We start from the raw sequence: 12,567 nt of genomic DNA, 5'->3' as shown, positions 1-12,567 counted from the left end.
GAACTCTCTTCCTCTCTTTTTACACCCAACAATAATGATTTATTTTTTCCTAAATATTTAGTTTTTATATTTTCATATTTTATTTTAATCATTTTTTTTAAATTTTAATTTGTATGATCTATAAAAAACATTTGAGTTACTCAATGCCATCAATTAATTATTACTAGGAACCGAAAATAATAAAACAAAATTAAGAACTTAAAATGTTTTAAAAGACTGAAATTAAAAATTTACAAAAACATACAAGTTAAAAATATATTTAAATTTTTTATTTTTCTTTTTCGTGACTTGTGTTTTTCTACATTACTAACGGATATAATTAAAGAATATCTTAAAATAGTACTAAAACAATGAAAATTTTAATAAAAAAATAATAAAAAAATTGATTATTAATTTTCTTAATTATAATATTTTAATTAATATCTAATTAACACCTATTAATATTCTTCATTATTAGGGATGAAAATAGATCAGATCATTCATAGGATTTACGGCCTAACATATTTAAAGCTTAGACTTAATTTATATTTTTTAAAAAGCTTAATTAATTAAATAGGTCAAACTTAAGTTTAAGAAAAAAAAAAACCTTAAGCTTATTAGAATGACCTATTTAAAATTCATAAAATTTATAATAATATATTAAATAAATTTATATAAAAATTATAATATAATAATATATAAAAATTTAATTGACTTTATTATAAGTATAATTTGACCAAAAAAATCAAAGATAATAACTTCTAAAAGTATTTTTAAAAAATATTTATAATCACTATTTTTAAAGTATTTTTATTTTAATAATATTTTTTTTTATTTTGAAATTTGATGAATAACACGTAAAGATCTCTTTGAAAATTTGATGACATATTTGTTGCATTTTAGATTTTTGTTTGTTGCATTTACTAATTTTATGTTTGAAGCTTATTTAGTTATATTGTGTTTGTTGATTTAATGTGTAAAATTTTATGCTACTATATTTAATGATTTATAAATTGATATTCATTTTATTGTATTTTTTGTATGTGTTGTAATTTACTTATTTAAATTAAATATATAGTTTGAAAGTGATAAATAAAAATATGTGATTTTATTATATATATTTAAGGTTTTGAATAATTTTTTTAATAATTTATTAAGATATTAGCCTTATAACTTTTAAAGAGACATACTTAGTTAGATGATTTAATAGTCTATTTATAACATACTCTAATAATCTATTAAATATCTCAATACCAAGTATGCCATTAAAAAGTTAACAAATCAAATCACATTTTAAAAAAATTTATATTAAACTTAATAAAAAATCTATAACAATTGATAAGTTAAACTTAAATTTTAAAATTATTAAACAAGTTAAATTTATTTATATAAAATTTAACTTAACCTAATTTATTTGGATCTCTATTTTTTGCTTGAAGAGAACTATTTAACTATCTGTTTGCATAACTTGTGAGTTACGATAACCCATGATGTTCACCATCCACATATCCATTCCCATCATCCCAAGCTCGTCTTGATCTTGGAAACCATGCTTATTGACGTCACGCAAATTACGACGTGACATCATAATAATGAAATTTTTACTTAAGTTATACTCACGTTTATAAATAGAAGGACCAAACACAATTCTAAAAACTTACTCTTTATTTAGCGAAAAGAACCATTGTCATACAACCATAATTAATGATAAAAATATGTTTTATATTTTACAAAATATTAAATATGACAGTTGCTTACATGCATACGTTAATTATACATATGCTAAGACCTAATTTCTAATTATTCTATTCATTTTTAAATGTGGTTCTAATAACATATAAATATTGCGCAGAGATTTTAAGTCCGCTTTGAGTCACTGATCTGTTTACACTATATTTTATAAACAAGGGTCAACTAATAGAATATCTGTATAATCGTAGTACCTATTAGCTTAAGAAAAAAATTAATAAAAAATATTTTGTTAACCAATATTTTAAATACAATGGTTATTAAGATCATGTAATAATTTAGAGGTTTGAAGTTGACCAACCTACTTGATTGTTTCCTGTATAAGAGACAAGCACAGTAATAAGCTAATTAAAATACAACCAGAAAAGTTTAGAGACAGCAACTTATCTGTTTCCAGCTCCATTCTCCAGTAAACTAGTTGTATTGAGCTGGGAGATAGTGGTTGCTAGGTGGTAAGAGATATTTAATTTTAAGGAGAAAGATGATTTTAAAGTCAAAGTGTGATAACAAAATATTATCTCTTTTACTTTTAAAATATATTTATGATATATGTGTGTGTAAATTAAAAAATAAAATATTTAAGCACACAAATGTAAAGGATTCTGAAGAACAAGTTAATGTAACATTTCTTATATGATTTGTTTACAAAATTGCTTTTTTAACAATATTCGAGAACAATTAGAAATTATCTTGCATGCCCAAGTGTGTGTCTGTATATATATAAACTTTTAGATAGTGTTTTTTTTAAATGATAATGAGATTTGATTTTTTGGTATTATGTAAGAACTAATGTTTGAACCTGTAATTTCATATATCACTTACTCAAACCCTTTTAATGAAATTGCTATATTTATTAACAAAACTTTATTTACGAAATGTTCAAAGACCATATCAACATAAATTGTTTCCTTTTTAAGAATAAATTACTGTAAAATATTGTCTACCATTAAGGAAGTCACTTATTTATATTAGCGATCCGATATTAAGATCTTTTTTACATAATTTTTTTCCTTTCAAACAAACAAAACGTAAAAGCTCCTTTGATCGTATATTCGTATACGTTTGCAGGACACCGTTCAGGTTGATTTTTGAAGTCTGTTTTCTTATTTAAAAATTGAGAAATTTTTACTTTAAAAATTTGTGTTACATATGCCCTAAATTTCGTAAAAACTCCAACTTTGATGTTAAACAGAGAGGAGCTTAACCTCTTACAATCTGCAACAAGAGAGAGAGAGACCAAGGTACAATTTGATATTTTGTCTTCTCTTAATTTTGTCTAATAAAATAATTATATCTATATTAGGGATTTTATCTCATCTAAATAAAATTAATTCTTTTTAACCCACTTTAATTAAAAATTATTATATCCAATAATAGAGATTAATTCTATAAATTTTAGTTGAAAAATAAAAAGTAACGTTAAATTAAAATAATGTTCATGAAAGTTTTTTTAAAAAAATTATATTATTGAATCAGTATTAGATGGCAATAGTAAGCATCTTTCTGATGACCTTTACCAATGCAGTGGCTGCGAGATAAGCTTGAATCCAATAATGGCACATCGTAGAAAAGAGAACAATTTCATTGATTGTTGATTCCGAAAGTTGTGACTGTTATGGCATTAGCACATGCATGCTCTCCAATCTCCATGGATTATGCCATTTTGGGTTTCGTTTTTGTACTTTTGTTGCGCTGTTGATGGACCATTTTCTCCTCACGTGTCAGAGTCATGCATTGCAACTAAGCTCAACGAGTAACACTGTTGACACTTTGCTCATTCATCGTCAAATTAGAAAAAAAAGGGACAAATTATCCAAATATTAAAGGAAATGGGTGCCTGTACTTCGCTGGCACACACCTTAACCACTTGTCAAGATCAAATACTAAAGTAAATTATGCGCCGCTAATAATAAAATTTAACATTGAATAGATATTATATTCATAATTTTTAAATATATTATAACTTATATTTTAATTTTATAATTTAAGTATATATAACATTAAATTGATATATTTTGTTAACAAAACGGAATAATCTAATTTTATTCCATATATATATAAAAAAAATCTCTATCAAGATTTTAATCGAATTGAAATATTAAAAGTAAAACCGTCTCCATCCATCTCATATATACCCTTAATAAAAATTATTAATATGTTTTACTATATTTTGAGAAATTAAAAAATACAAAGTAGGTAAAAATACAATAGAGAAAAAAATTGCACCATAAACAGTAGAGCGAGTAATGCACTTGACCCAACCCAAACCATTGCACTTTCTTCCCTTGCGATCTATCTCCATCGAGATCCACCATAACCTTTTTCATCGTAAAGAAATCAAAGCATATAAGCAGATTCAAAAAACTGGAAAACAAAACAAGTTTTGCATGCTTTTAAATTTTAGAATTTAAGAACTATATTTTTTATATGTCTTGAAAATTTGCCGTATCAAATAAGTTTTTTTTTTCTTTCATTTTTCAAAAACAAGGAAACTATTTTCAGAAATCGTAAACAAACAATATATGGAGAATGTTTGACTCTATGTATTTTTTTTTTCTCTTAAATCATTATCAAAGTCTATTTCATTTTCTTCTCACTGTTTTCTTTTTTCTTTTTCTTTTTAATTTTCTCATTTTTGTTAAACAAAATAGAAGATATCAATAAGTTATTTTTTTAAAACATCTAAGTGGAATAAACATTTTTTTTTGTGTAAAATTTTTAAAGTTAACTATAAAATTAAATTTTTTATATAACATTATTTTTAATATTTAAATACTAAAGTTGATATAAATTAAATATTTCAAACAAGAACCTCACATTTTAGAAAAGTAAAAATATCGTAAGACCATAGAAATATACACGTACGTATTGTAATTCAGAAAAATATTTTGTATATTTCAAAATTTACTTAAGTAAATTTATTTTAATTTTTAAAAATTTACTTTAAAAAATATATTTTTATTTAAATAAAAAAAATAGATAATTCAATTCTAACCACAACCAGAGATAATCTAAATTTTTATAAAAATATTTACACACATTTCAAAATATCTAATGCTTTAGAGAATAAATTTAGACTTTTTTTTAATTTGTCACGTCAGGCCATTTTTAAATTTGATGTCACAACGAGTTATTCATCTGGAGCATTAATGCGATACTAGTATTAGTTATTTAAGAAAATAATAATAATAAACTTTTGGTTATATATATATATATAAATAATTTATAAAAATAATAAAAAAATTATGTATGATAAATTTATATTACATTTAAATTTTTTTAGAATATTAAATAATTAATTTAATATGATATATATTATATAAATAAATGATAAATAAATAATTAACATAAATTTTACCATAAATAAAAATATAAATTATCTTAATGATTAATAAAATGGAAGATAATATTAAAAGATATGTTTATGATATTTTTATAATTTTAAATAATAAATATTTTTTAAAACAGACGTTAACAAATTTTAAAAAGAAATATTTCTTAATTAAAAATAATGAGATTATTTATATTTTATAATATAATTTTTAAGAAATAATTTGAGGTTTATTTATTGCTCTGAAAAATAACTATTATTTTCCCCCAATTTTATCTTGATTATTTTCGTTTTTATTAAATAAAATAAGAAAAATATGAATAAAATACTGGAGTTTATAGGTAGGTATGAATAAAAATAAAAATAAAAATAAAAAAAAGGATGAGGAAACTTTTTGACAGAATGGAGGCAGGGTTCAAAATTCAAACATTTGAACAGCGGCGTCCCATTATCCACACGAGGGGGAGGGAAGTGCGTCCAATAAATGGCGTTGATGGAAGTGATTGTTCTGAACTCGCTTACACGTGGCGCATCAAAGCATACAACACCATAACCAAGCCAAGCTCGGCTTGTTATTCAATATTCACCAGAGTACCACTCTCTCACAATCCCTAGTTTTCGCATTCTCTGCAACATTTTCCATCAGGTATCGCTTCTCTGTCTTTTTCGGCTAAATTCTACCACTTAATCCGATTTGGCACTTTCACTGCTACTTATCTTGCGATACGCACCGTTTCTGTACCTATCTATGTTCTTCTGCGTGCAATGCGGTGTTTAGTTGTTATAATTATTCATGTGATGGTTACTCGAAACTTAACATGATGAATTGAGAGTGATTTAGTGCGAAGGCTATTTGTTAGTGTAATAAGCATTTGAACAGTGGTAAATTTTTACTCCAATGTTGATTCCCTGGCATGTAAGATTTGTTGTGGTGTCTAAGATTTAGGTATTTTCTTCTGTGCTGAAGATGTGGATGACGTGCAAGAGTTGTTGGATTCAACAAGTGCTTTTGTTGAAATGAAATTCTTAAGTTATTGGAGAACAGTGAAGCAGATCTAAGAAAAGTAGGTATTGCAGTGCATTGGTGTTGTAAATGTATAAAACGAGCAGAATAGAACACTAAAGTTTACATTGAAAATTCGTTAATGATGAGGGAAAAACAGCGGGATTATCTTCTATAAATTTCCACTTTATCAATGGATAATATAATATCAATATGTTTCACGAAAGAGGTATAAAATATAATGCTTGTTGAGATCCACTTTTGTTCTAATATTGCTTTTTCTGTGGTTGCAATATTAAGGAGTTATATAGATGATATCTAAATTCCAGTGTAATTTAGTACGCGAAGAATTTACTGGCACTCTATTTTTGGTCTTCTCGCACTCTATGAAGCAGAATCTGGGGCAAATGCTTTCAAGGTTTGATGCAAGATCTTTATCAATTTCAGGCCAAAATCCTGCGTCTTAGCATTGCACCCTAAAGATTTCAAATGCATCCTACAAAATCTCGTGCATCACACTAGGACTAACCAAAACTAGTCTGGCAAGTGGGTGGAAATAAATTTTTGCACTCCTTTGGATTTCTTTTTTGCATGCGTTTTACGTTTTGTCATCTTCAACTTCGGCATGTGATGCTAAATTTGAATATTTTAAAGAAATCATAAATTTTATACTAAGTGGCCGGTGAGGTGCTTCTTTTGCACCTGCTAATGGATTGGAATAATTTTTGTCTTAGTGAGGAAGACAATACAAGCTTCTGTCTTCCATTAATGCTCTACGCAATTGTTTGGAAGCTGGGAACTATGCTTGGCATCTACTTAAATAAATTCATAATCTAGATTGCACAGAACGTATTGCTCCTGTGACTTGGCATAGATGTATAAAAGTCGAGAGGGCGGATTATCTGGATAAGAAGTTATTCTATATTTTATTTCTTTTTTGTTTTCTTCGTCCAATCCATTGAAACTTGTCTCATTTAATTGTGTTCAACACATGCAGGAGACTTTGGCTATACAATGTATTAAGGAGCTTTGAAGAAGACCAAGTCCCCTGGAAGAAGCCTTGGCATTCATTGAGCTAAAATGAGAGACAGCACAGTGCTAAATTTTCACCAAAAGAATGGCAGAGTAGTAGAAGCAGGTGCACCTTCAGTGGAGACAGATTTGGCTTCTTCAATAAAAGCAGCTACTGAAGTTCCTCCCTCTTCTTTTGAGTTCTATGTCTGGTCAGATGCGGGAATTAATCTTCATGTTGATTTAAATTTGTCCCCGTCAGATTGGACTAACAGGTTTAGAAATGAGGTTCGCATTAGTGAGTATGTGCATGGAGACAAATCCGGAAACCTTTTGCAGGATCTCAGTGGCCTAGGAGAGAATTCTACCCAAGGTAAATCATCCTTTTTGTGTAGTACAAGTTCTGGTCAACTTAATGATCATGATGGACCGGCCAAATTTTCCTCAAGCTTGAAATTGACAAATGATGGTGTGACAGAATTGGATCAACAGAATAAAGTGGACAGTTGTTTGATACGTAATTCATTCACTCCATGCAGCATGACTAAAAAAGTAGCAGATAATTTACAGGAAAACCATTCAGCTGTCTCGGCTGAACTGAATGTAAATGCGGTAGACAATTTAATACAAGACCGATCAACGGTCTCAGCTGAAGTAAGTTATGGTGCACTGAACAATTTTATTTCTGGTGCTGAATCTTGTGCTAAAGATGTGTCTAAGAAAATCCTTGATTCAGATGCAACCAATATGCCATTCATCAAGTCATTTTGTGATTCTGTTGTCAACTCACTGTCAGATCCTGGCACACTGGAGCTTCCAAATTCAAAACCTGATAATGAATGTTCTGAGGATTGTGCTCTTCTAAATGGTTCTTGCTTTGTTAACCCTGGGGTGGTGTGTGCTGGAGTTTCACTAAGTAGTTCTGTGGAACTACAAAATTCAGAAGTTATAAGTTGTCATAAATATGCATCAGTTTCACTCTGTGACAATGATGGATCCCTGGATTTAAGTGATCCAAAGAGCACTTTTGACATGGAACAGGATGAACTAGTCAATCCAACTGAGATTAATTTTGAAACCAATGGTAACAATTTCACATCACTAACTGAAGAATGGGTATAGTGCTTTCTCTAGCCTTCGAGATGTATGTACACTTTTTCATAAATATATTTTTTGGCTTTTCATTCAGAAGGTTTTTTATTTTTCCTTCTTTTACTCTGGGGCATAAATAGTACATTAGATTTGATGCAGCTGAACTATCCCAGTTTCAACTTAAGATTTGGCACTTGGTAAAATATTGTATTTGACAGATGTAATTTTGGAGAGCATTTTGATCATGAAATTGAGGCCATTGAACTGTAAACTAAAATGTTGTTTATGTCTGCCAGATGAGGTGCTGTATTAAACTTTGCATTATACTCCCTTCTAAAATACAGAGACAATCAACTATTGAAGATTTTGAAATTTGTATGGAAAAAGAAGAGTCTTATAAATAGTATTTAGATTGTGAAATCTGTCATTAGGTTGGGATTCTTATTAAATAAATTGGTATATTTTTCGTCGTTATTTGATCAGTATTTGTGTGGTGTTGTATTATCTTATTATTTGTTGGTTGTTAGCTTGGTTAATTTCTTTTCATACTTTTGTGTCTTGGAATAGTCCATTGTGTTTAACTCCCTGCAACACATGATTTTTTTTAATCATGTTTGTGTTGTGTTGGGGAAGATGATTAGGGATAGGTTTTTGTTAGAAAAGAATGTTTGATTGTTTAAATGTTGACAACCTAAAACTTTTGATGATCCTGCACAAGCTTTTTCAATGTTGCTCTCATGTACCTAATATTTGTCCTCATTTTGTTTATGTTTAGTATGTAAAAACATTCCGTTGTTTGCAGGAGGTGGGCAAGATTGTTGATGGGAGGGAGAGTTCAGAGTATTTACTCTTCCTAGTAACATTTTTTAGTGTTTATCAAGCTTTTATGTAACTGATTTGAGCATATTTATACCGTGCTTTCAGATGCTCCCAATTTGATGATCCACTTAAGAAATCTAGCTTAGATTCTAATGATCAGGATTCTAAAATCGAGCTTCATAAAAAGAGGAAAAACAGAGACTCCAAGATTCATGGTTCAACTGGTGAACCTACTACAAGAGTTTTACGAAGCATGAAGAATACTGCTGCGATGGTCCTGCCTAGAAGATCCACGAGGCTAATCTCCAAGGTGCTTTGACATTTTGTTATGGCATTAAGGTGAAATTATATACAATTACACGACCTGAAAACTAAACAAATTTATTCAATTTGATTGCAACGTTCAGTGTCAGCACGATGAAAACAGATTAATATCTACAAATTAGTAGTTATAGTATTTCGGCTGATAGTTAAATAGTATGTAGATTTTTAAATTTCCCTTATGTTAAACCTCAAAAGAACTGTTTTCTAATTGTTTTTAGTGCTTCAAGTCTTCTAGTGCTCCCATCTGAAGTCAAATGATTGGTCTTCTTAAATTCAAATTCCTTTTTGGTATATTAATTTAAATTTCGATTTTCTCTTTTGCCTTCGAGTTTCTACTTTTTATTTACTGAAACATCTGTAACATCTATTTTATTCACCATTTCGCTTGTACACTTAAAAAAGGGTAGGCCTGGCAGTTGGTTTGTCTGCTACGTACTTTACTTTAAATGTTAATTTTTATTAAAAATTAATTTTAATTGACTTTCTATATGTTGGATTCTTCCAAGTTTTTATACTGTTTGTTTTTCTTGTCCAGTGAGTTCGTGGAGTGCTTTGTGCATCATTTGGGATGATTAGTTCCAGATTTTTCAATGAAATTATAATCCACTGTTCCAAGGTGGAAGAATGGCATTTATTAGGTATGAATTGTTCCCTCATCCTCATCCTAGTTTCGAGCAACATACAAGAAATGTGAGATAAGTCATGAAATTGATCTTACGTTCAGTCTCTGAAGAATTACTTTGAAGATTGATTGCCTTATAGATCAAGCTTTTGAAACGGATCAGAAATTTGAAATGTTCATAAACCTAATCCGAATAATTTAATATTTTGATGCTGCTCTTATATTTGTTAAGAAATTTTTTAGTTTTCTGTTTCCATTCTCGATACGTTTTCACCAATAATTACAAAAATACTCTGCTTCCTCAATTTTGTATTTTCTATCCAAATTTTTGAATGCTTTGTAATGGAATTGAAATATAACATGATTTCAAAAGTTCAAAAAGTAAGATATTTAGTAAAAATTGGTTAAATTTTTAAAAAAATTATAAGATGTGACATGATTCAATTTGTGATCTCTTTATATTTTAGGTGAAATTTAAAATTTTGATAATAAGATAATTTAATTGACTTGATTTGTAAAAAAATGAGAATATAATAATTTTGGACCAAAAAAATTTGACAAAAGATTAAATTTGTTAAGTTTTAAAAAGAGAGACTTAATTAAAAAAAAAATGGAGGAACTACAATTGCACATAATCCAAATTAGAGGAACCAGAATTATAATTAAATCTAAAATTTAAGGTGACGTTGATAATCATGTTAGTTGGTTGCAGGTTGCGTCATTCATTTGGAAGAGTTATACCAACAGTAATAGAAAGCTAGGTTATATTTCAGGTATCAGTAAACTGTTAAAGAATGCCTATGTAGTTCTATTTTTGGCATTTAAAAATGATAAATTTAGAGCATGTTTGTTTTGATTTTTAAAGAGTTTTCTCTTTTTAAAAACCAAAAATAAGTGTGTATATATATATATATATATATATATATATATATATATATATATCCTTTAAGACACTTTTTGATTGTGTATTTATATGGATCATGTTATTTATCACTAAATTTAGTTAGTTAGCTTGATGTCGGCCATTTTGGGGGCATAATTGAATATATAAAAACGCACGCAGGATAATCTTTTATGTTGAATTCAGGTGCAATAGCTGCAGCTTGGACATATATTTTTCATCTTTGGACGTGGTTGTGGAAACCAGCATCGTACTTTAGGTTTGGTCGTGGCAAAAGTAAGAGCAACAGAGAAATTTTCATAAATTTTTTAAATTTGATTTAAAATTGTAAAAGGAAAGAGAACAAAGGACTTGAACCTTTTTCTTACTGAATTTTAACTTTTTTTAAAACTAAGATTTAAAGGATTAATTCTGTTAATTTCATCGCTTAAAAGTTTAGGTATTTTGAAAAAAACATATTTTAGTAAAATACATGATATTTCTTACACTTTTTTTTATTCTTAAAGTGATAAATACTTTTTTTAATAAAAATTTTCCATTTTAAATAATGCATTTTTTCTTCCATTATTTTCCCCCCGTTTTCTCTTTCCTTCCCTTCGTTGAAGTCCCTTCATATCTTGAATGGCTAGTGGAGTTAACTTGCTACTCGCGGAGTGGAGAATGTTATTGTTTTAATTAAGTGTCAAATCAGTTACTTTGATGTCTGATTTGGTGTATTAATACATTTTTGAACGAAAAAATTATGATGAAAAGTAAGCAAATCTTATTGTGAACGAACCATAAAATGAATTCGTGATTGGCAGAGAGCGAAGCCTACTGGAAAGTAGTAGAAAATCAATATAATTTAATTAACTACAACACAGAAAGCTACTCTCCACCAATACAATTTAATCAGAATAAATAATATACTTTATCCTTCTATCACTCAGGGCAGGCCTTAGGGATCAACGTGACACTGTCTTCGGTCAATCCCAACTAATTGCACTCCCTTATTATCCTATATTAATTTTATGCTACTTAATGAGTATTGTTAAATTTAAATAAATTTTTAAATAAAAATTTGAAATTCCAGTATATTATTATTTTAAATTTATTTTTTATAAATTTACAGAGAATAAGTATTTTATTATATTAAAAAATCAAATTAAAGAGATTATTTTTAAAAGTTACAAATAAAATTATAAACAATAAAATTAAAATTGAATTAAAAAATAGTTTATAAAAATGTTCTTGTTTGACCTTGCTTTTAAAAGCATTCACAATTAAACATGCAAATTCATATTTAATATATAGAAATTGATTATTGTCGTTAGTTTTTATTAATACATAAACAATAATAAAAAAGTTAGACTCATGGAGTTGCAGACTTACGAAATTTTTTTACATCTTTTATATTGAAATTTAGAAAAGGGGTACTTCTGAATAATAATAATAATAATAATAAGCACTTTTTAATTATAAATACTTAAAAGTTTAAATAAATTGTGTACTTTTTTTTCAAATGCACCTAAAAGTCATGTAGTGCCACGATTCACATAATCTATTCTTAAGTTTATAGTCAAAATTATTTAATTCATTTATAATTGATTATTCATTTCAAAGCTCGAGCAAGCTTACATGGCAATTAATATCAATGTTAATTTCGTCTAATATCCAATGACCCATAAACGATTCATCAATATTGTTGTAATTAAAAATAGCTCAATTTTCAAGATTAACTGCCTATAAAGATCCTC

The 12,567-nt window shown here is 27.6% G+C and overlaps 1 protein-coding gene across 2 annotated transcripts; it reads left to right on the top strand.

The window, feature by feature from the left end:
• The first annotated feature begins 5,600 nt into the window (after positions 1-5,600).
• LOC113865838 lies at positions 5,601-9,950 on the top strand. 2 transcript variants are annotated; one of them, XR_003505012.1, is made up of 5 exons: positions 5,601-5,705; positions 7,060-8,217; positions 8,968-9,005; positions 9,090-9,294; positions 9,844-9,950. XR_003505012.1 is itself a non-coding variant. In XM_027500611.1 (2 exons), the coding sequence occupies exon 2, from the start codon at positions 7,143-7,145 to the stop codon at positions 8,193-8,195; it is 1,053 nt and encodes a 350-aa protein (XP_027356412.1). In that variant the 5' UTR covers positions 5,601-5,705; positions 7,060-7,142; the 3' UTR covers positions 8,196-8,375. The 2 variants fall into 2 exon arrangements, 1 of the variants encoding a protein (XP_027356412.1); XM_027500611.1 differs by lacking the exons at positions 8,968-9,005; positions 9,090-9,294; positions 9,844-9,950 and having other exon boundaries at positions 7,060-8,375.
• The last annotated feature ends 2,617 nt before the right edge of the window (positions 9,951-12,567 follow it).

This window comes from Abrus precatorius, unplaced genomic scaffold (genome assembly GCF_003935025.1).
Source record: "Abrus precatorius isolate BTA unplaced genomic scaffold, Abrus_2018 Scaffold4, whole genome shotgun sequence".
Taxonomy (NCBI): domain Eukaryota; kingdom Viridiplantae; phylum Streptophyta; class Magnoliopsida; order Fabales; family Fabaceae; genus Abrus; species Abrus precatorius.
The sequence above is the reverse complement of the archived record's forward strand: the minus strand, read 5'-3'. Positions and strand labels throughout refer to the sequence as shown.